Source organism: Gymnoscopelus braueri (assembly GCF_963280865.1).
Source record: "Gymnoscopelus braueri genome assembly, chromosome: 21".
In the NCBI taxonomy this organism is placed as follows: domain Eukaryota; kingdom Metazoa; phylum Chordata; class Actinopteri; order Myctophiformes; family Myctophidae; genus Gymnoscopelus; species Gymnoscopelus braueri.
In genome coordinates this window covers 19,295,786-19,319,960 of record NC_137623.1, presented here as the reverse complement: position 1 = coordinate 19,319,960, position 24,175 = coordinate 19,295,786, and the positions used below count along the sequence as shown (strand labels likewise).

The window sequence follows — 24,175 nt, the reverse complement described above, 5'->3', positions numbered from 1 at the left end:
ATGGCTATAAACTGGGAGGGAATATGTCAAAAATCATTAAAAAATTTGCACTTGGTGACTAGTTTTTTAATTTTGGCATGGTGTGTTACGTATGGGCATAAGGTTTTCAAAAACCATCGCAAAACGAAAACGAGTTGGCCTCTAGGAAAAATCTTGGGAAATCTAACTCCGAAAGGCATAATTTTCAAGATGGCGTCCGTGATGGCTGGCAGGAGCTTAAAATGGCTATATTTCATTTAACATTTACTCAACCTAGAAAGATGTGTTGGTGTCTAAACCTAGGTTTTAGGGCTCAAGGAATGTGACTGAATCAGTAAAATAACCCTCAGTTAATTATATATTGCCAAATTCAACATCACATGGCATACCAAGGTCACCAAGTGCACAATCTTTATGATTTTTTTTTACATTTTCCCTCGCAGCTATGGGGGCATCACTTTGGTACACCATCATGAATTTGGCAATACTGATGGTAATTTTACTCATTAATTCACTTTCCTTGAGCCCTAAAACCTATGGGTTAGACAAAAAAACACCTTTCTAGGTTGAGTAATAATGATTATGAATGAGGTATAGCCATTTTAAGCTCCCGGCAGCCATTGCGGACGCCATCTTGAAAATGATGCCTTTCCAGAAGTTATATTTTCCTAGATTTTTAATAGTAACAATAGTAACAGAATCCATTGAAAAAAAAATTCTTTCAATTATTTGGGGGTTCAACCATATATACTGGCCCTCCATTGGATTCATTGCAAACTGACCACTAGGGGGCCAGCCCAACTTTATTTGCGATGGTTTTTGAAAACCTTAGGCCCACCACCATGCCAAAAATCAAAAACTTGCCACCAAGTGCACAATCCTCATGATTTTTTACATATTCCCTCCCAGCTATCAGAAATTCACAACCCCATTTAAATGGGGTTGTGAAAAAAATAGTTTTGTATTCTATGGGAGTAGATTAGAACAAGCAGCAGCTACAATTTCCTCCTAATTGATTAATATATCCTACCCTACTCATTTCGTTTTTAAAGATTGCCGGGGCTCGGCTCCTAATGCTATCCATGTCATTGCAGCAATGCCAGCAAACAAAGTTCACTGAGTGCATCACCTATTGTAGGCTACTCTGCTAAAAAGAAAGATTTGAACCATTCCCTTTGTTCTCGCTTTGTTGACATACAGCCACTTGTACTTGGCACACTTCTTATCTTCTAAATACTTTTTTTTTAAACGACTGGGGTATAGGCCTTTTTTTTTTTTTTGGTAAACATTTTGTTTGTGGCAGACTAGTATCAACAGCTTAAAAGTAATTTGATGACACTCCCTGCCAGCCATCATTCTATCGAGTCTCCAGTAGAGACCGCGCCTGCGCCTCTCTCTCTCTTTCCCACCCCGAGCGAGGCTTCGCCAATCCTGGCTGACTCCATCCTCGACTCGGCGTCCCAGCAGCCAGCCAGCCAGCCAGCCAGCCACAGCCAGCGCTAATAAGTCTTCTCTTACACCAGTAATGGGGAAGAAGTGATAGAGTGAGAGAGACGCTACTGTACTTGAGAAGCTATAAGTTGATGAGGAGTGAGAAAAAGAAGCGTATCGGGACAGCAGCGCCTACAGAGGAGAGAGACACACACATTCTACAGTTGCTGTTGTTGAGTAGAAGCTCCCAAAAAGCCTGCTATAAGGGATGGAGAGAAAGGTAATGAAACTGGTTCTGTTCTGTTCTTTTGCTGCTACGTTATTGTACATTGTTTTATCATGCCCCCCTTCTCTCTTTTCCCGTGGACGTTGTGTCTTGCTGCAATCCATCCACCATTGAAACAAACTATTCCGTATTTTCTTGTTATTTTTTATTTATGATTATAAAACCCTGTGCAGCTGCCCACGGATTCTTTAACTGTAGGCAGCGTTGTTGCCCAAAATGCCCAGTACAGATCACATCAGATTAGTGCGCACGGGAGTTTCTCCGGCGTCTGGCTCTAATTTTATTGTGCTTCGATCCCCCCCCAAAAATGCCGGAATTAATCACTGTGTTTCCAAGCGGGGTTCGTTTGATTCATTCTCATTTGTCGAGTGGCGCACATAACGGTTGTTCACGAGCTATAGGAGGACAGAATGGATACATAGTAGCAGCTAGATGGCGGATAGATACATTACTGTAGAATATTTATGGACTGTACAGGGCTACAGTAGCAGCCACTGTCTGTCTGTCTGCATCATCACACACACACACACACACACACACACACACACACACACACACACACACACACACACACACACACACACACACACACACACACACACACAGGCAGATGATGCAGACACACACACACACACACACACACACACACACACACACACACACACACACACACACACACACACACACACACACACACACACACACACACACACAGCGGCTGGCTGTAGTTGCACCACCACCTCACCCTTCCCCTCCACCTCCACCTCCCAGCCCACCCCTCCACTCCTCTCGTCCTCCCACCCGGCCGCAGACGCAGGCAGACACGAGCCGCTTGTTAACCTTGACTGGTGTGGGAAACAGACACTTGAGAAGTAATAGAGGGGATGCACAGTAAAGCAAGAGAGACCACTGCCCTCCTCCCCTCTCCTCCTCTCCCCTCTCCTCTCCTCCCTCTTGACGCATGTAGCTACAACAACCCATGGTGATAAATTATTTTCTTCCCCCTGCATGCATGCAGTGCACCCCCTGCCCCGAGCCTTGGATCAAGACTATATCATAGATGTATTTTTTATCGAGTCTGACTTTTACTTTCTTATACGAAAGTAAAAGTCAGACACGATAAAATACATCTATGATGACAGTCTTGATCCAAAGCTACCCCCTGCCCTTTATCTTCCAACATCCACACCATGATGCATGGTACCCTAACCCAAACCCACTCCAGGTCCATTAAAGCCTCAGTTATATACAGTACTTAAGTTGTGTGCCGGTGTCGTGCTCAGTAGACCTAAATAGCAGATCGACAAGCTCACAGCGCATCACAAATGTGACGCTTTGTGAGCTTGTAGATCTGCTATTTACGGCATGCAACACCAACATGCAACCAAAGTATAAATCAGGGCTTTATTATTAGTCGGGTGCGTTTAGATTTTTTGTTGGAAAAGTTTGTGTCTATGTTGTTGATGATCCTCTGCCTGGCAGACAGACAGAGTGTAGAGACAAGGCTCTCCTCCTCTCGGGGAAGTGGTGTGGTGTATGGTAGCAGTTTTAACTGCTGCTGCTACTCCTGGAAGGGAAATTATATTATGTGTGCTGTGCTAACCCAATATCAGTTTCACTTGAGTGAAATCCAGACTCATCTGGTTTGTGTCCATCTTTATATAGAGCGTGTCCCATTACATTTGCTACAATGATGCTGTTGTTGGTTGCCCAATTCTGTTATTATTTTGAACAGGTATTTTAGTGTTTGGATACATATTTGGATGGATGTATTTGTTTTAATAATTTATATTTCTGTATTGAAGGATTGAACATGGATGATGCGGTGGTGATGATGGTGAAATGGAAGGTCTATTTTTTTGCTTGTTGCTTACACAGGGATGCTGACTAGTGCACCATTGCATTCATACATCTACGAGGCCCTATATTGACAGTAACAAAATGGCATGTCATGTCATTGTTATGATATAAGAGGAAGAGTAGAAGAAAGGCTACTGAAATACAGTATGCTGCTGAACTTTCAGTCAGCTATGACTTTTGATATGGCTTTTATATATATTATATATATTTGTTTATTCTTTATTAGTCAGAAATGTAAACTGCATGTGGTACAGTAAGGCACAAAATCATAGCACCAAAAAGGTTCACAATAATACATGTCATCAACAAATAGTTTTTTTTAGGCCAATTTAGAAAGAAACCAGAGTTACACATCCTTTACTCCAGTCACTGGTTTGTTTTAGCTGCTGTGACACGTATATTGTAAAAAAAAAAACTGGTTAATTTGTACACTATTTGTTAACATAACACTTTGGGTTTTATTGTGTACACACTATTGTGTGAGGAGGATTCAGTGAACCCATGCTGCAGGATTATTATTACCCAGGATTAGTTTCTTACACCGGTGCAAACTCATTTCATAATTTGTCAGAGGGGTTACCAGAGCCCATCAAGCTTGAGAAGAATACCAGGAAAAATATTCAGATTGATTGAATTCTTTATTAGTCAGAAATGTAAACACAAGCACGTGATACAGTAAGACATTGGCTAAAAGGATAGCACAAAAAAAGTCCTGGGAACTTGTTTCCATTGTGGTCCTATGTATTCAATTAATCAACATAGCATAACAAATTAACACAATAGTACAATGTCATCAACAAATACAAAACATTATTTATGTACAAAGGAGAAAAAGGAAAAACCGCGGCAATTCCTTTCGATGGGAATTTACATTCACCTCCCTTTGTGGTCTCCTGATAGACGTTTTGTCAGGCCAATTTTGAAAGCCAGTGTTACACATCCTTTAATCATGGATGGTGTCTGGGCATTCCACATTTATTGGCAGAGTAGTAGAATGAGAATTTTCCCATGTTTGTTCTATATTTGGGTTGTACCAGATCGTGGTCGCTCCCTCTAGTGTTGTGGCTGTCACTCACTTTGGAGAAGTAGTTCGACAGGTATGAGGCATTGAGGGCACTGTCCCTTTGACTATCTTAAATACCAATCCCATTGTTATTAGCTTAACCCTGTCTTCTACCCTGAGCCATCGCAAGCTGCGTATGTATGTCTATGGCAGTGTTTTGCCAAATCATGTTTTGGGGTGAGCGTTCGGCACAACTGCCAATCAAAGTGACTGCTGGCCAATCACAGCGCGTCTTCTCCGGGACTTGTCACAACACTGCCGTAGACTGTGTATATGTTACAGGGAAATTGGCATTCCAGGGAAATTGGAAAAGGAGCGCTTGTTTTCACCACCCACTCAGGCAATTCTGTATAACAAACACTAGAGGGCAATGAATGCAAGCGCTGATTCGACTAGCAGACCTTCGGCCGGTCGGCGTGGCCTCAAGCTCTGCTGAGTCGGCGCGCCTCCGTCATGGACAATAACTATTATCAAGTGTGCGTGTTCCCCTAGCGTAGCTTCCTGGTTGCTATGTGGGGGGGGAACAACAAAAGCCAGGTCGGCCTCGCATTAAAGCCCCGCCTCGCGCCGCCTCGTATCAAAGCCCAGCTTCGCGCCTCCTCCTCCTCCCGCCGCCTCGTATCAAAGCCCCGCCTCGCGCCTCCTCCTCCTCCTCCTCCTCCTCCTCCTCCTCGCGTAAAAAACCCTGTCTCGAAAAGCCCCGCCTCTAAAAGCAATTTCCCTGGAATGCCAATTTCCCTGTGACATATACACTCCCATACTAGCGAAGTGTGTTGGAATTAGGTGGGGCATGGGCTTAAGGCCGAGAAGCAGTCAATCAGGTGAAAAAGAAAAGTAGAGCCTACCAGCCAGCATTGAGGAAAAAACTATTTTGCATGTAGAGTTTTCCATAGATCTCTAAGTCTCTTTAATCTAGGGCTATATGCCCAGTGTTCATTCCATTCCTCTCTAGTGTGTTCTTAGGTTCCACCCAGAAAGGACATACGTTGAATTTCCGTGCCTAATGGTGCAAGAATGTGTAACTTCTGCTCTTTCTCTCTGCTGCGTTTTAGTTTATAATAATATACTAGCCCTAAGGGAATGGAGCAGGGGTCTTCAACGTTTTTCAGGCCAAGGACCCCTTAGCTGAGAGAGAGGGATGAAGCAGGGACCCCCCTGACTACATAATGTATACAATTGTGTTGCAGATTCAACTTTTTCATTCATAGATAGCTTCATAGATAGCTTCATAGAGTTGTTTGATGGCACTGAGTCATGTTAATGTGTATTTTCAGATATTTAATCACTTAAACCGTCAATACTTAGAAAACTTGACCTTTCACTCTGTACTTCGTCTGCTCTTTTTTTCCCTCTACACCAAACCTCTTTGCAGATAATAGCCGATCTACAAGCTCACGTTGTGATCGGCTATTTTGGCTAAAGTTCTCCTCAGAATAGGGTTCAAGTGGTTAATGTAAAAAGACATATCCTATTACACAAAGATTTGGCGGCTCCCCCCTGTAGTAACTCTGAGGACCCCCTAGGGGTCCCGGACCCCCTGTTGAAGACCCCTGGAATAGAGTGGAATAGAATGCTATTGTACTCACATTGCCTTACTTAAGATCCTCTCATAATTTGATGGAGAAAATGGTTTCCCCTGGGAACAGGATTTACTACGGCACTGGATAGTAACGCATTGTCATTTTATAGGGAAAATCCTAGGATACAATAAAAATGACCTGCACACCGTATACACAAGGACACTTTATTTAGGCAACGTTTTCATTGTGGCATCATCATTGTGAAATGTCTAAAGAAGGTCTATCGACCGAAACATTGTTGCCTAAATAAAGTTGTCCTTATTGTGCAAGTGTAGACAGTGTGCGGGTAAGTTTTTATTGTATTCTAGACGTCTGATCCCTGCATACGCACTCGTCTCTGAGCTGATCAGGTGTGCATAAGACCTTGCTTTTTCCTTTTTTATTGTGAAAACCCTGAATAAGTATTGCACCTCAGACAGTGATTCTGGTTCACTTGTTATAACACCCCTGGCTGGAGTGATCCAAACCGATGTCTTCCTGGTTCATACAGTAGGAAGGAACAGACCACCATTAAAATGCATGGAGAATGTCACAGCTCATACAATTTACAATTTAAGCATTTAGCAGATGCTTTTATCCAAGTTCTCAGTCGCCACGACTGATTTCGGTCATTTGGATTCCATAGAAGTCAGCATGTCTTCTATGGAAGCATGCTATGCACCGAAAATAGGCTATCTACAAGCTTACAACACGTAGCGCTGCAGCACAGCGTGTTGCGAGCTTGTAGATAGCCTATTTTCTGTAGCAATAGAATGTATGTTCAATCATGTTCCAAAGGTTAACCCTCTGACGTCTGGCATTTTGTCTTAAAATACAAAATGACAATCCTTTTTTTTTTGGTCAAGGCTGGTATGGCCGACTTTAGCATCAATCTGCAATTTCTTCAACTGGTTGGCTGTATGGCTATACCAAATCATCATAATTCTACATATTGTGCTAAATGTTTATGAAACACAGTGCTATTGTGTGGGGGGCTCCTTTCAAAAATCGCATATTAGGACTTGGCCTAACAAATTCTTTTCAGTCGTGAGATTTTATTTAGCTTTAACCCATGAATATGTTAAATTCTTGACCTGGCTTTTTTCTTCTTCTTTAAGAAGTGTTTAGCTACGTTTAAAACTTGGTTTTGACGGACCAATCGGGGTCCATCAAAGTTTTGCAAAGTAGAGATTTTTCAGCACAAGGCTTACTCATAACTTCATCAACTCTGAACTCTTCGGTTTTTCCACCCCTGTCTTTTTTTTCCTATACTGTCAGTGGCATTGATTAGATTTGCACCGGACACATTTGGCACGTCCTCTGAAAAATAATGGGTTGCCCAATTAAATGTTCCACGGCTTTGTGTTTTGAGTTTTTCACAGGGCTAAATGGACAATGGAGCACTTCCTTATTTGGCTGACAAGGAATGTACCAGAGGAGTGGGGGAGAACGAGAGGGTATTTGTTACCCAGGAAACGAACTAGCCTACTGTAATATTTGGCCTTGATTGGAACTATGGTATATGTTGCTGACTGTGAACAAAAGTTAAATCAATTCCGGATTCAAGCTGTCTATGCCATCTTTACAGCAATACTGTGCTCATGCAGTATTTTATAAAACATTTTTGATTGATTGATTGAATACTTTATTAACAGTTTGCAAATAGTACAGTGGTACGATTTTACAACGATGCTAAAAGGATAACACAAAAAGCCCTAAGGGCTTGTTTCCATCGTGGTCCTATGTAGACATACAATAACCAGTGGTGTGTTCTAGTTTTTTTTGGAGGGTATACGATAATTATTCCCTCCCACACGGCACGTGCACATGCGCGAGTATATACGCATGCGCGTGGTCACTGAATGAAATAACCTCTCTGTTGTTAAGTAGTTAATGTGTGAATTACTTCGAAACTCCAATGGCCAGCACCAGCGGTCATTATCACCTCAAGACAATAGCCACACATACAGTGTAAAGGTCCTTACACACCGGGGCGAATTCTTAATGCGAATAAATACGTTTTTTTTTTAAACCTTATAAAGTCAATGCAAGCGTCCACATCAGTTTCGCAAAGCGAAAAAGCGTCTTTTAATTATTCGGAACGAGTCCGAATTATGCGTATATTCGCATATTCGCCGGTGTGTAAGGACCTTTAGCCTTCACCTCAGACGCCACATTATCACATGAAAAAAGGCTATTTGAACTGAAGTTCACATTCTTGCTGCCCCCAGCCCTTCCTCCAGCGTATCATTTACACTTCCTCGGATGGTTAATGGAGGGTACAGTTTACGATTTTTTTCAAATTTTCTTGGACGGCATATTACGTATATAATGTAACACGGTAGAACACACCACTGACAATAGCATACACAAAATCATTAACACTAGTAGCAATAAAAGTATATGTAATGAAAACATTGGGGGGGCGAGGGTCATTTCTGGTGTCCAGCTTAGAAGACTTTTCTAGGACCAGTTGCAAATTGGAGACAGGTCAGGTGCTCTTTTATGGCGGTTTTGAAGGAGGGTGAGGAGTCACACTTTTTGATGGCTAGTAGCAGGGCATTCCACATTTTGGTGGCATAACAGTAGGACAAATTTAACCCCATGTTTGTTTGCCGAATCTGGGTTGAACGAGATCAGTGGAGCTCCCAACATTTACTGTCAGTACAGAGGATGTATACTGTATGGACGTATACCATTTTGAGGCCATAAAGTCTATTCTCAGACATTCCCTCTCAGCCAGTGTGGTTTCCGCTTTAAGAGATTATGGATTTATATCCTTTTAAGTAGTGCGTTTTGTAGCCTAATTACACATGGTGCCGGGCCCTGCCTGCCAAATGTTTACAGTGATGTTCTTTTAAATCACTGTTATCTTTACCCAAAGAAAGTGACCCAAATTCACTGACTCACTGATTCCTCTCAATGCTGTACAGTAATGTCTGATGAGATTCACTGAATCACTGATTCATTTCAGGCTATACAGTGATGTCTGGTGAGATTAGGGTTTCGGATCCGGAACCGGAGGAAGCGGATCCGACATTGAGTAACCGGAATCGGTTTCCATCACATTTGGAACCGTTTCTGGTACCGGTTTTATCTACACTGTCAGAGCTGGTTATGTGGACTTAACGTCTGCTATACAATTACAATACCGGTGGTTCTCAAACCTTTTAATTTCATGGACCACCATAACTCTGAGTGTGTACAAATGGAACCAAATGGACCCGTAGGGGTCCATTTGGTTCCATTTGTACATTCTCAGAGTTACAGACATGTAAGGGTTCATTTGGAACCTGACTGAATTGCAATCAAGGCCCATGATATAGATCTTTTCAAATATAGGAATCGTTAAGGGAACCGTTGAGGAATCGGACCGTTAAGATCCCAACCCTAGATGAGATTCACTGAACCATTGATTCACTTTTCAATGCTGTACAGTGATGTCTGATGAGATCCACTGACTCTGAGACCAACTGTCTGGGTTGTAACAGCTCCATGGTTCACCGAGGCTGGTTGACCCATTTAGATGTAAGCGCTCAATAGTACTGCGCCATACTCAGCAGAGCAAGGCACACATAAAGAGTGTAGCCTACAGAACAGAGTAGTAGTGCAGTTGAATATAGAAAACTCTCTCACGAAGCCTGTAGCGATATAATAAGCCGACAAGTGCAGCATTGGCATTTTTTTGTACATTGTGATAATAATGCCCCGTGCTGGCACATTTCTGTGACTTTTTTTGAGGTGAGAAACTGCCCTTTCTTTCTGTGCATTTAATTATTCATGGCGCTGCTATTGGTGTTACGTTCAACAACAAAAGGTTTAGTTTGTTGGTTAATGAGTCTGCTTATCGCAGTGTCTGATCTTGGACTTTACTTTACTAAGACCGGGAACGCATCTGTGTCATTTTAGATTTTAGCTTTAACCATTATTTTATACTTTGGCTATTCAAAAATAGCAGATATAAAAGCTCATAGCTTATAGCTCATAGTCTCCAAGTGCCGCGCTACGAGCTTGTAGATCTGATATTTTTTGAAAAATTGTGAAACTTTGTGCAAATCTTTGAATATATACATTTTTAAAGTGAACATTTGTAACTCAAATATTTGCTTCTGGGGGTCCCTGGAACAAAATATTTTGAGATGGTGGTCCGCGACCAAATACATTTACAGTAAAGTTAAAGTTGGAGAACCACTGATATTATAGCAACATACGGTTTTCAGAAAACTGTTGTAGATTGAATGGGTTAAGTTCCCCCTGACTGCCCATTCGTTCGCCTCACTTCTTCCCTAGTTTTGTCATGTTTGGGGGGGGACATCATGAATTAACAATGGAGTTCTACAATCACACAGATTTTTCAGCCCTCCGTTCCTTTTTTTTTTACCCCCACTGACTGAGTATAGCATAGCCTCTGTCTGCAGCACTTTTCTCCAGGATTTGTTTTTTTATAGAACAGTCTTGATTACAATCGTCCTCCTCCAATAGGTCTGATGTTGTCCTCGTTCTGTCTGATCTCTCTACCCATCCAGCCCGGGCAGAGTGGTGCTGAAAGATCAGGGCTAATGGTTTGGATGCAGACTAGGAAAGACGAGGGGAGGGGAAGGGATGGTGGGTGGGTGGCTGGGGAAGCAAGAGACTTTCTGCAACCCAGAAAAAGAGGGTTTACAGCGAGCATATTCCTCAAAAAATATTCCGGCAGTGTAATTTTTAATAGATGGGTCTCGTAGCCGGGGTGTATGGTTTATTCATCATGAGCCCCAGGCTGTGTTTCACTGTAGGCTTTGAGTCAGAGCTTGACGTCAGCTCGGGGGTTAACCCTGAGGTCTCTTGACTGCATAACGCTGTGCTGAGTGGGGGAAGGTCACTGACCACGGTGCTAACTAACATGGCTGCATGGCATATAATAAAGCTGTCTCTGTGTGTAATAGCTGCTCATTTGAACAGCTATTACGCCAAACATGCTGCTTCATATAGAAGCATTCTTGGTTAGAGTTGTACTGATACCAGTATCGGAAAAGCTGCCTATATACGGCCTAAAATGCTGGTATCGGTATCGGTGAGTATGCCAGTCTATGAGAATCTGATACCACGTCATTTATCACATGATGCGATGTCATTTACAGTAATATTTTGAATGCTTCAATTGATGTTCCACAACTGTTTTATACTCCCCATAACTCTGAGAGTTTACATTTGTACACTCTCAGAGTTACAGACCTGTAAGGGTCCATTTAGTTCCATTTGTACACTCTCAGAGTTACAGACCTGTAAGGGTCCATTTGGAACCCGATCAAAGAACCCTGAGGGTCCCTGAACCACACTTTGAGAACCACTGCCCTAGATTTTTCTTTAAATTACAGACTGGTATCGGATCGGTACTCTGTATCGGCCGATACGCAAGTTGCGGAGATCGGAATTGGTATTGGGAAGGATAAAAGAGGTATAGGTGTAGAGGGGGAAAAAGAGCAGAGCAAGCAAAAAAAAAAAAAGGTCATCTGAAACACAATTCTATACAATATAGAGGGGGCCCCTGCATCATCTACTGTATCTCTCAGCTAGGGGGTTATTGGCCTGAAAAATGTTGAAGACCCCTGATCTAGACTATATGATTCAACAGGTGAGCAGGTGGATGACGAACTCCTCGATGACACATTATAAAAACTTGAAGATCAGCTATTTTAACATTTTTTATCTGTGGAGTCAAACTCAACTCCTGCAATTCCAAGTGCTTATTAGGGTGGGGGTCCCCAGTTCTAATATGATTATTTTGAGGGGTCACACAGCCTGAAAAAGTTGAGAACCACTGTTCTAAGGACGGCTGTTTGATGTATTGCAATAATCCAACCTATGCCATTTCAGTTAAGACTACACTCTAACAACTATAGCATATGTGTGCATATCTGTATATAGTATACCGTAAAATATACACTGATCTAGTTTACAGTGGAGCAGCAGCTATGAACTGGCTATCTATCTCAGACCACCACCAGCTGCTGCTGCTCCAGATTTTTTGCTAAGTCTCTGCAGCATGAGGCTTCTCCTTGGTGATTGGTGGGTGCATTTAAGGATTGGAAGGAAAGGAAGGCAGAACAGCCACGTTGCCATGGCTACAGCAAACAGGAAATGCCCTGCAGCAGGTATATGGTGCTGCTCTGGGCTTGTTCCGGTGCTGCTGCTGCTGCCCGGGGCTGCAGGCATGCAGGGGAGACTCGGCTCATTGTGAGGCAGGCTGCTGCTGCTTCTGCTGGGTCTTTCCATCCATTCCCCCCACAATGCCTCCTTTTCAGGTCGACAGGATCAGCCCGGTGCCTGCCAAGGAGCTCAACTGTAAACGCTGCCTGGGATAGAGATCCTTTGTCCTCAAACAAGCCCTCAAATCCGAGGGTTTTTGACCCTAAAGCCTGATTTATACTTAGTTTGTAGCGTGCCGGTGTTGCTCCAGTAAAATAGCAGATCTACAAGCTCATAACGGGTCACGAATGTGACGCGTTGTGAGCTTGTATATCTGCTTTACACGGCATGCAACACCAGGGTACAACTAAGTATAAATTAGGCTTAAGCTAGCAGTCTGAACAAACAAACAATTTTTTTTTTATTGTTGCTTTGAAGCCACCTATCTTTTCTATATTACATATTATTACCATGATAAGTGTTTACAAGCACAGTTTTAATAAAGTGGAGTAGATGTTACATTCCCCATTCAATTTTTTCTTTACTGAGGGAGATGAAACAGGGAAGGCACAGGTGGAACGTTATAGAATACGAAGGGGTTAATAATATTATTCATATTACGAGATTGAGGCTGTATGACTAATAAAACATTTGTTGTGTGACTGTTTTGCACACCGAAAACAACAGATTTTGAATTTCAATTTAATCATCACACTATCTCTGGATAATTCTTTTTCCCCTATTTTGTATTTTTACCTCCCACGTGAGACTTTTCTCTATAGCTGCTCTAGCTGCTAGGAATCCATCCTGAAATTCACTTCTCCTCCTCAGTCAATTCAATTCAATTCAAAGGAGCTTTTTTGGCATGAGAAAACATATGTTTGCATTGCCAAAGCAAGTGTCAAAACATAATAAAAACAATTAGCATTGTGTTAAACAGAGCTATGCACATTGCAATGTTTTATACATGTTATATATACAGGGTATAAAGCTTTTTGAAACAAATTGCAGCGGTTTTCCCAAAACTCTGTTTATATGTGCAGTAGGTCTATGTCAGAGGTCCACTCGGTACAGATAGTGTTTATATGTGCAGTAGGTCTATGTCAGAGGTCCACTCCGTACAGATAGTGTTTATATGTGCAGTAGGTCTAGAGTTCTACTCGGTACAGATAGTGTTTATATGTGCAGTAGGTCTATTTCAGAGGTCCACTCGGTACAGATAGTGTTTATATGTGCAGTAGGTCTATTTCAGAGGTCCGCTCGGTACAGATAGTATGTGCAGTAGGTCTATGTCAGAGAGTCATTCCATGGCTAACCATCCTGCAGTAAAGGTGCAGGGCTTGTGTGCTTATGAACAATCCCTTTGATGGCCATTGAGCAGCTCTCCCTAAAGAACTCTGTCTTTTTAAGCGGCTTGAGCTTAGGGTTTTGTTTGCAGCAGCTCTCCGAAACTGAAAGAAATAGAGGGGCCCAGCTCCAGGGAGAGGGACTCGGGAGTGAGACATATTCGGCACTCTCTTTCCTGTCCTCAGTCCCCCTATTGCGCCCCAACTGTCTGTGACAATAATGTTGAAGAGGGCAGGTTCCATGGTTTCTGGTATGCGAAACCTCGCCATTGGGAACCATGCAGTGAAATAAAACCCTATATATATAAGCAACATCAGGGGGGGAAATGTTAACCACTTAAACCCTCTCTAGACCAGTAGTTTCCAAACATTTTAGTTCAAGACCCAAAATATGAATTTGATGTCTCCCTGGGACCCAAAGTAGTGAAAATAGCTGATCTACAAGCTCACAACACATCGCATGTTGTGAGCTTGTAGATCTGCTATTTTCATACTTCTTATTTATGAAATTTCTTTGATGTATGAAGTTCTTTTGAATTTTTTTTTTACTGGAAATGTTTGGTTATTCTAGGAAATGACCCATAAAAATGTGTCCATGACCCACAAATGGGTCCCGACCCATTGTTTGGGAAACACTGCTCTAGACGTAGTAAACTGGCTCTGTACTTGGACTGCTTTTTTCAGTCTACACCAAATCTCTTCCCCCAAAAATTGCCGATCTGTAAGCTTGTAGATCTGCTAATGTTCCTTCCCCATAGATTATGGATGCTGAGGTTCAAGTGGTTAATGAGAAAGCTAAGCCTATATCTTCTCTCCCTTTTCAGTTTGCTTTGATAAAGCATAGCACACACCCCTCTCTGTCTGTCTATCTGACTGTCTGTCTATTTGGCTGTCTGTCTGCCTGTCTGTCTGTTTGGCTCCGGCTGTCTGTTTAGTCCTGGCTCACGTTCTCTCAGTTCGATAAGAAGTTTTATTGGCACAATGAGATCATCCTTGGGTTGTCAATGCATCAGGCACAATGCGTCACGGACTGCACATGAAAACGATACACACATAGAGTAACACAGTATTCTTAAAGCTGCAATCCGGAACTTAAACCAATCTCTATCGTAGAGCATCAGATAGATAGAGTATGGGAGTCGGGTAGGACACCTAATCGTTAATGATTAGTACTGTCTGCAGCTCATAAGCATATCTCCTCTAGCCAAGCGGGGATTGCCCTCTTGGATGAGTGGTAAATGTTTGGTCTCCCATGCAGGAGACCGACCCGTGTTCAAATCCCAGGTAGGACATTCGGATTGCAGCTTTAACTTGACTCATTGTTCCACTTTCTGTATCTCTCTCTCTCTCTCTCTCTCTCTCTCTCTCTCTCTCTCTCTCTCTCTCGCTAAATGTTAAGGGAACTTAGACAAAGAGGCTGCACTCAACCTCTCTCTCACTCTCTCTCTCTCTCTCTCTCTCTCTCTCTCTCTCTCTCTCTCTCTCTCTCTCTCTCTCTCTCTCTCCTGTTAAATGTTAAGGGAATGTGGACAAAGAGGTTGCACAGAAAAAATGGTCATTGAACGGATTTCTCCTTTTTTCCCCTTCTCCAGTCCCTGCTCAGGCTCCCTTGCCACACGGCATCACTGACTAATGCATGGCAAAGCAAACAAACTCTTTTGACCTTTTTGAGTTACATGCTGCGTGCTAAAAGAAATCATAGCTTGTACGTTAAAAAAAAAGTACACTAGGATGACTCTGATTGAGTAGATTATAGTCATTTGGTTGTGTGTTATTTATTACTAAATTGCTGTATGCTGTTGTTTGTGTTTAGAGTCCATAATTGAGATGAAAACCCTACAAGTATGTCCCTGACTGCGGTTACACTTAACTACAGTAGTATTGATGAAGCTCTGTCTTTGTAGGGTAGACCAGACCTAGCTTACAGACTGTTTTAAAAATCCTCCAGAATGTGCTGTCACCCTCTAGTGGCTTAATGGTGAAATGAACCCACACAATCCACCCACAAACAAAACAGGTGAACAACTGACAGGAAATCAATCAGCCTCCCACAAACAAACACACAAATGGATGCATAATAATTTGGGGCATTTCTCCTATTTCATCCATTTCTGTTCTATGCACACGCTGCAGTATTGGTGAGATCCACGGGTGTTTGTATTTCATTAAAGTGCAGACGTGACCTCTGTGAATGGGTCTTTGCTCCCTCTGTTGGCTGTAAATAATACTACTGCTGCTCCCTTACCCCCCCTGTTTAGCCCTCCTCCTCTACCCCCCTGTCTGCTACACACTGGGACATTACCATTTGGTAAGACTTGACTGGCTTTGGGTTGAGGGAGAGACGACGGGGGTCCGACAAGGGGTACCCCTGCGCTCAATTCTCCCAATGCCATCGCCTGTGCTGTGCTACTGGATCTCTTTGTTATCTTTGAACGCCCCCGTGCCGTTACTGGAGAAACGAGGGACTAGCATATGTTTTTTTCTCCCTGAGTCAGTGTGTGGATAGACGTTGTGTGTGTACATGCGTGCGTGCGTGCGTGTGTGTGTGTGTGTCTGTGTGTGTGTGAGAGAGGGAGAGAGAGAGAGATTTTTGACCTTGCACGAGATCAAAGCAGACTTTGCAATGCAATTTTTCTATGAACGCAGAGCTGTGTCATATACTGTTCAAAGGAAGGTAATTGATTCACACATAGCATTCTGAAGGGCGGATATAATAGCACCGTCACGTTTGTGCGTGAAGCAGCAGACATGGACCACGGTCACAGTGTGAGTCAACAGCTGTCCTTAATGTTCCTTGAAACATAAGACGAAAGAAAGCACACGGCGAATGACAGCCGTAGTACACTCTTCTGAACAGCAGGTGTCACCACCAAGGGGAGAAATGCATCAATAAAACACTGGGGAGGGCAGAGACTCGCCGGTCGATAGATTGACCACAAATTGTCAAGATGGTGAAGAGAAATCAATACGTGTAGAAGTGGAGGGAGGTCAGAGGGGGTAGGCACTGAAATTATTGAAGGGTTTACTCCGTCCTTACTATGGTAGAAAATACTCTGTGTGATCCGGGATACATAGGCATGAATTCTTCTCCTTTATCGTATAATCATAGTGCGGGGGAATGAGGGTCAAGCTCTCCAAAGGGCTTGACCTTTGACCTGGAGGTCAGAGGCTCCACTAACCAGCTGCCTGTGCTGCTCGAATAATTTCAGAGCACCCCTGGCCTGTCTTTGCTGAAGTCGCAGTCTAAACATGGCCACGGCCGTCCGGTCCAAGCTTGAAGCCAAGACCGTTTCATGTGACGTTCAGAGGCATTCAGATGGGGGTACGTGCAGCACGGTGGGCCTGCTAGAGGTCAGAGTTTCTGTACCGAGCCAGACAGATTTGATTCCCACAAATTATAACCAGTGTGTGTTTTCATTAGTGAGATGTTGAATCCCTACCGGCTCACTAAATCATTAGTTACTCATTGGATGTCAATTCAATTTAAAGGAGCTTTATTGGCAGGAGAAAACGTACGTTTACATTGCCAAAGCAAGTGTCAAAGCATAATAAAAAAAACAATTTAAGAAAGAAAAATGGGGAAAGTATGTACAGTTGGAGGGGGTACAGCATTGTGTTAAACAGAGTTTCAACGTTATGTATTCATGTTGTTGGCAAGGGTATAAAGCTTTTTGAATCAAATAGCAGCAATCTTTCAAGATTTTGCAGTCACTTTTGAGATGTACCAAAATGTAAGTCTGCCAACTCCCAAATACACAATTTTACATGGGAATAGAGATCAAAGTTCGGACATTTCAAATAGAAGGAGCCAATCTAACTATTGTTGTTGTTCCTCTTTGTTGCTTGCTTTTTGCCAAAAGCCCCAAAACATTCCACATGTCCTTAGTGCCACCCTTTATCACCTGTAGTGACACTTTTGTCACCTTACACCCCCCACCCACCCACACACACACACACACACACACACACACACACACACAGACCAGAGGCCAGGGGACAGTAACAGCGAGAGTTTGCCCTTACGTGTCACAAGCCAAATCGCCTTTGATTTCCATCGCACTTTACTGCCGTTGCCATTTAAATCACCTCGTGAATATTTCACGTGAGTGGATCTGACGGGTGGGAAGGGGGATGGGAGCAGGAGAGGACAAGAGGACGGAGACGTCCAGGGACAAGAGACGAGTCGTCATCCTCAATGTAGGACGGCAGAGACTGTGTGGCAGAACAAATCGAAGCTCAGAGACTCATCGTCATTGGACAGTGGGACGGCCTGTCACATCCCCAACCTTGGCCCCGTCGCAGCCCGTACACTATTGTCAGTCTCTTGAAAATAAATAGCTGATCTACAATCAATCGATTGATTGATTGAATACTTTATTAGTGAAAAATATAAACAGCGTGGGAGGTACAGTAAAACATTTTAGGCTAAAAGGATAACACACAAAAAAAAATCCTGGGGACTTGTTTCCATTGTGGTCCTACTGTATGTATACAATTCATCAACAATATTAACACATTAATGCATGGAGGCTTATAATGCATTGCAATGTGACATGTTGTGAACTTGTAGAACGGCTATGTTTTTGGTGCGCAACCAAGTATAAATATAGACATAAGCTTTACTTGTGTGTGTTTGTGTTTGCTGCTGTAGGCACTAGGCATGGGACGATAATCGTTATTATCGTTTATCGCTCACAATAATCGTAATATTATATCGTATCGCAGAGATTTTTTTGATTATCGTGAAATTGTCCTCTGTCATACATTACACTGGGATCATTTTACTTTTGCTGAGCTGCATATTCGGATGCATGCAGTTAAACCCTCAATACTTAGTAAAACGGACCTGCAAAGAGTGTACTTGATACGTTCTTTTCCACTCTACACCAAATCTCTTCGCCAAAAATAGACGATCTACGTCAGCTTGTAGATCGGCTATTTTTGGTGAATGTTCATCCCCAGAGTATAGATGCTGGGGTTCAACTGGTTAATAAAAGTGCCATTTTAAGAGTTTCAAGCAAATGTTGATCATCGCGATGATATCGTTAATCGCAATTATTTTTGGCCACAATAATCATGACAAGAAACGTTCATATGGTGGCATCCCTAGTAGGCATCACTGTAGCACAGTAGGGCTGATAGATTAAACGTACAGTAGCACTCTCTCTCTCTCCGCACAGTCAGTGGGTGAAAGGTAAAGCTAATGAGGCGAAGGAGAGGAGGACGTGCCCTTAACCTCTGAATGCACTCTTGACAAAAGCCAACCCAGACAAGTCACACACACACAGACACACACGCACACGTGCGTGCACACGCACACACACACAGGAAGTGAAGATGCTCTCTATACGAGTGTTTTGTCTTTTGTGAGCTGAGCGTAGAGGACAGTGGTGGAGGCAAATACACAAATGCCATTCTCCTTCCTTCCTTGTGTTATTCAGACCACAACGATCTGAATAACATCAATGGCCTTGTGTTAACCACTTAAACCCACTTGAGCTTGTCAATCGGCAAATTTCTGCCAAAGCTTTCCACACAATAACGCAAAACAGAAAAGACACTAGTGTAGAGCCCTGAGGGACTCCGCTCAACCATATTTAAGTCGTTAATTCTTTGTGCATTCATCGTGCATGATAATAATAATAATATCTAAAATGTATATAGCACATTTCTGAGTACCCAAAGATTCTTTACATGGGGGGAGGAGAAACGACAAAAGAAAATCGAAAAAAATCGAAAAAACACTAAGAAAAGGCTAAAACAGACCCTATATAGTATAATGTATGGCAAATGGACTAGTCTTTCTCCAAAGCGCTTTACAATGTACTTCACATTCACACACCGATGGCGGAGGAAACCATGAAGGCTCATCGGGAGCAATTAGGGGTCAATTGATTCTTGTGTTTTTGCTCAAAGACACTTCAACACACAGCCGAGAATCAAACCTAGAACCTTCGGATTCCAAGACGGCCACTCTTACCTCCTGAGCCACTTATCGCCCGTGGCAATGTAAACACACCAACGTAAGGCCTGGGTGTAGCACACACACGGTGAGAAGCACACACACAAATTGTGTGTCATGCTGCGACGCATTGTGAGCTTGTAGATCGGCTACCTCCGGTACGCAAAAACGAAGTATAAAACGGGCATATACTGTAGATGCATATCGTCTCTGTCGGGTGGAAACCTCATATGTCCAAAACTGTTACTTTTCAGGATTCAAATTCAAAATAGAAAAAGTAGCAGATCGACAAGCTCAAAACGTTTCGAGCTTGTAGATCTGCTACTTTTGATGCTTTTGTGTGACGCTGTAGTATGATCTAGTAGGACGTTAATTTACGAAAAAACACGAAAAGTTAGAATATGGAGATAGGAGGTTTCTGCCCGACAACAATGATATAAATATTGTGGGTATTATTAATAATAGGTTACGGTCCCTTGAAAGGTCCTATGAGCCCAGCTGTGTCCTTTTTTTGAGAATGAGTCCCAACTCGGAGCTGTGTGCGTGTGTGTGTGTGTGTGTGTGTGTGTGTGTGTGTGTGTGTGTGTGTGTGTGTGTGTGTGTGTGTGTGTGTGCGTGTCGCTGTGCTGACCATGGCCTCTTGGTTTGTCACTGGGGGATGGAGCGGGGGGGGGGGGGGGGTTGGACTGCAGCAGCAGAGGAATAGCTAACTGATTCTAACCTCCCCAACAAACCCCCCTGTTTAAACAGCAGCCAGCCCAGTGCTGAGGCCACGCCGCATGTCCTTATCAACCAATGGAATGCAACAGCTGCGCGGGGGAGCGGCAGAGGGTGGGCTGGTCTGAAACCCCCCTGCCAGACCCCCACACTCCTCCAGCTCCACTCCCCCCTCCGAGCGACGCGCCGGGCTCCTGAAAGGCAGCTCAACTAAAAAGTGAGCGAGACACAGCCAGAGACACTAGTCTATCGGCACAGAGGGCTGCCGCACATTCAAAATAGAGAGAGAGAGAGAGAGGGAGGGAGAGGGGCTGTGTGTCTGTGTGTGTGTGTGTGTGAGTGGGAGAGCGAGAGAGCGAGAGAGAGAGAGAGGGAGACTGAGAAGGAGAGTCAGGGACAGGCAGCTGCTGAAAGGAGAGCACAAAGAGAAGGAAAGTGGAGCAGGGGAGGGGAACTGGAGGCTGGGAGAGAAGAGGGAGAGAGAGAGCCACAGTCACAGAAGAGAAGAGGGAAAGACAAAAGAAAAGGAGAGGAAGATATAAGCCAAAGCAGGGTGAACGGAGGAGGGGGACCGAGAGGAGCAAATGGCTACGGAGGAGACGGCGGGGGGAGCCCGGAAAGCCACCAAGAGCAAACTGTTTGAGTTCCTGGTCCATGGAGTGGTGAGTGTCATTCTCTCTCTCATGGACGGAGCGAGCTGGGGCTCCGCCGGGCATGTGTCTGTGTGTGTGTCTGTGTGTGCGTGTGTGTGTGTGTGTTGTACAGTACTGTTCGAGTGTGTGCGTGCGTGTGTGACTGTGTGTGCGTGCATGGATCGGCGCAGCAGCGGTCTGTGTGTGAGAGATAGCTGGGTAAGCTGGCCATGTGAAGGTTATTTCCAACCCAACCCCCCCCCCCCCCCCCCGCCACCCCCTGAATCCCAGCCTTTTAAGAAGGGGAGACAGAGAGAGAGAGAGAGAGAGAGAGAGAGAGAGTAAAAGAGAGAGAGTCAGCTTGAAAGAAGGATAAATAGAACAACATGGATGAATGGATAGAGAGGGGGAACAGCTAGGGGGTCTTCAAGCGTATCGTAAAGAAACAAGGATAATTGGAGAAATAGAGGCGGTGTGTTGTAGTAGCCAGCGAAGGAGAGGCAGAGCGACCATGCTTTCTCTCTAGGAGTCAAAACGACTGGCTGGTTCACACACAGAGCGCGCACACACACACACACACACACACACACACACACACACACACACACACACACACACACACATTGCTCCCTAGTCGCCCTCTGGTCAGCATGATGTCGGTGGAATGGATTTGAACATATATGGTCATACGTCAAACGAGTGGAGAATGAATGAATGTGGCATGAGACGAAATGCAGTCAGGAAACCAAACCAAGCAGAACAATAAAGCCATTCATGTAAAAAACGCTAGTATGAAATGTCAAGTAGGGCTGCCTGCTATATAATGCATGTGTTGTGTTCAGTGGAGGTTAGGGAACTATTACCATAACCTCATAGCTAGTGTTAATAAAGCCACCCGCGGGAGGACGGGACAATAGTGGTTTGTTTTGGTAATGAGCTGGAGTTAGACTTGAGGCTGGGGAGAGAAAATTAAGAGAAAAGGTGAGGATTAAAATAAATCGCAGCTTCTTCTGTTCAAACTTCCTGACAGACGTGAATGTGAACTCAGATGTTTTTTGAATGACTAAGATTTGCCACAGGAAAAGAGACGATTTATCATCATAACACTGTGTGTGCAGTTGTGTGTTGACAGTTAGTAGCTGTCCATCTTTCTGTGTGTGTGTGTGTGTGTGTGTGTGTGTGTGTGTGTGTGTGTGTGTGTGTGTGTGTGTGTGTGCGTGTGTGCGTGTGCGTGTGCGTGTGTGACAGAGAGAGAGAGATCAGGGGGTTCAGCTGATCCCCTGCTGAACAGAACAGCATTGAAGAGCTTACTGGGGGCTCTTCCTCCATAGTTTCCCCATTTTTTTCATAAATTGTTTTTATTATGTTTTTGACTCTCACGCCAATAAAGCTCATTTGACTCTTCCAAACCCTAATAATTATTTTGTTATGAGAGGGCTTGAAAACAGTAAACACAACCACCCGCTGTTGTCTTATAGCGATAATTAGATTAATTGAAATCATGCATTTTATAAACCTGCTTGTCATCTATACACAGATTTTAAAATGTTATCTGATGGCTTTGTGTACTTTTTAACCCGTTACGACATCTGCGTCGTGTCGTTTTAACATTTCTTTGGGTATTCAAAAATCGCAGATATACAAGCTCATAGTGCGGCACCAAGTACCGCGCTATGAGCTTGTTGTGGATCAGCTATTTTTGTATAAGTATAAAATAATAGCTGAAATCTAAAATGCTTTCCCGGTCTTAGTGGGTTAATTACTACACTGGATAATAACGCTATAGGTAGATTTATATCCGTTGATGGATCGTCTTTGTCGGGTGGAAAACCTCATCATAATGTCCAAAACTGTTACTTTTCAGGATTCAAATTCAAAAGTATCACAGCAACATTTGATGCTTTTTGTGTGACTCTGTAGTACGGTCAAGTAGGGCGTTCATTTACGGGGGGAAAAAACACAAAAAGTTAGAATATATGGAGATACGTGGTTTCTGCGTGACAGCAACGATAATGCTGCTTTGGCAGAGAGCAGTCATCAGTGGGACTACGGTCAATGTTGGGGTGACACTCTCTGCATGTGTGCGCACACATACACACACACACAAGCACACGCACACGCACACGCACACACACGTGCACACAGACACACACACATACACACACACACACACACACACACACAGAGATAGCAGAAAGACTTTGGGAAACAATGGGAGAGGTTGATTGATGAGCCAGATGAGTGTGTCCTCTCAACAGACCAATTAACCTTGATGAGACTCAGGATGCTCCCAGCCAAATATTTCTCTACTGCTTATTTTCTCATGCCTGCCTGCCTGCCTGTCTCCTCTCCTCTCCTCTCCTCTCCTCTCCTCTCCTCTCCTCTCCTCTCCTCTCCTCTCCTCTCCTCTCCTCTCCTCTCCTCTCCTCTCCTCTCCACCCATGCATGATGAGAAGTCTTGTTAGAATATCCACTATCCAATATATATATTTTTTTTAACCCATTCATTCCGGGAACGCATCTACAAATGTCTTCTAAATCCTAACAGTTTTCTGAAAACCGTATGTTGCTATAATGGTTCTCAAACGTTTTCATGTCAAGGACCTCCAAAATGATATGTATGTGGTCGCGGACCCCCAATGTTCCAGGGACCCCCAGAAGCAAAGATTTGAGTTACAAATGTTTGCTTAACAAAATATGTATATTCAAAGATTTGCAAAAATCATCATGATTTTTCAAAAATAGCAGATCTACAAGCTATGTAGATAACTAAGCTAAGCGATCTACGCTATGAGCTTGTATATCTGCTATTTTTGAATAGCCAAAGTATTAAATAATGTCTATAACTAAAATCGACACAGATGCGTTCCCGGATTGAATGGGTTAACAGAGAAATAGTTTGACCAGTTTGTTAGCTTGTGGCATAAAATATGACCTTAACCTTCCCGAACACCCCCACACCCACCCACCCACCTGGCAGGCGAAGCGAATCGAACCATAGGCAGGACTGTGTTCAACATGTCGTCTCTTGTCAGGTAGAAACCTCATATGTCCAAAACTGTTACTTTTCAGGATTCAAATTCAAAAAGAGCAAAAGTAGCAGATCTACAACGAGCTCAAAACGAGCTCGCAGATCTGCTACTTTTGAGTGACGCTGTGGTGTGATCAAGTA

General features: G+C 43.5%; 1 protein-coding gene across 5 annotated transcripts in view; it reads left to right on the top strand.

Moving 5' to 3' along the window:
• The first annotated feature begins 1,560 nt into the window (after window positions 1–1,560).
• Window positions 1,561–24,175, top strand: part of LOC308077636 (SWI/SNF-related matrix-associated actin-dependent regulator of chromatin subfamily D member 3) — a 61,462-nt gene continuing 38,847 nt past the window's right edge. For 4 of the 5 annotated variants that reach the window (XM_080418448.1, XM_080418447.1, XM_080418445.1 and 1 more), the window contains exon 1: window positions 20,690–21,033. In XM_080418448.1, coding sequence (XP_080274574.1) covers window positions 20,956–21,033 — 78 coding nt within the window. In that variant the 5' untranslated portion in view covers window positions 20,690–20,955. Of the gene's footprint in view, window positions 1,691–20,689; window positions 21,034–24,175 lie in introns of those variants that run through there. The other variant, XM_080418446.1, reaches the window with a different exon arrangement.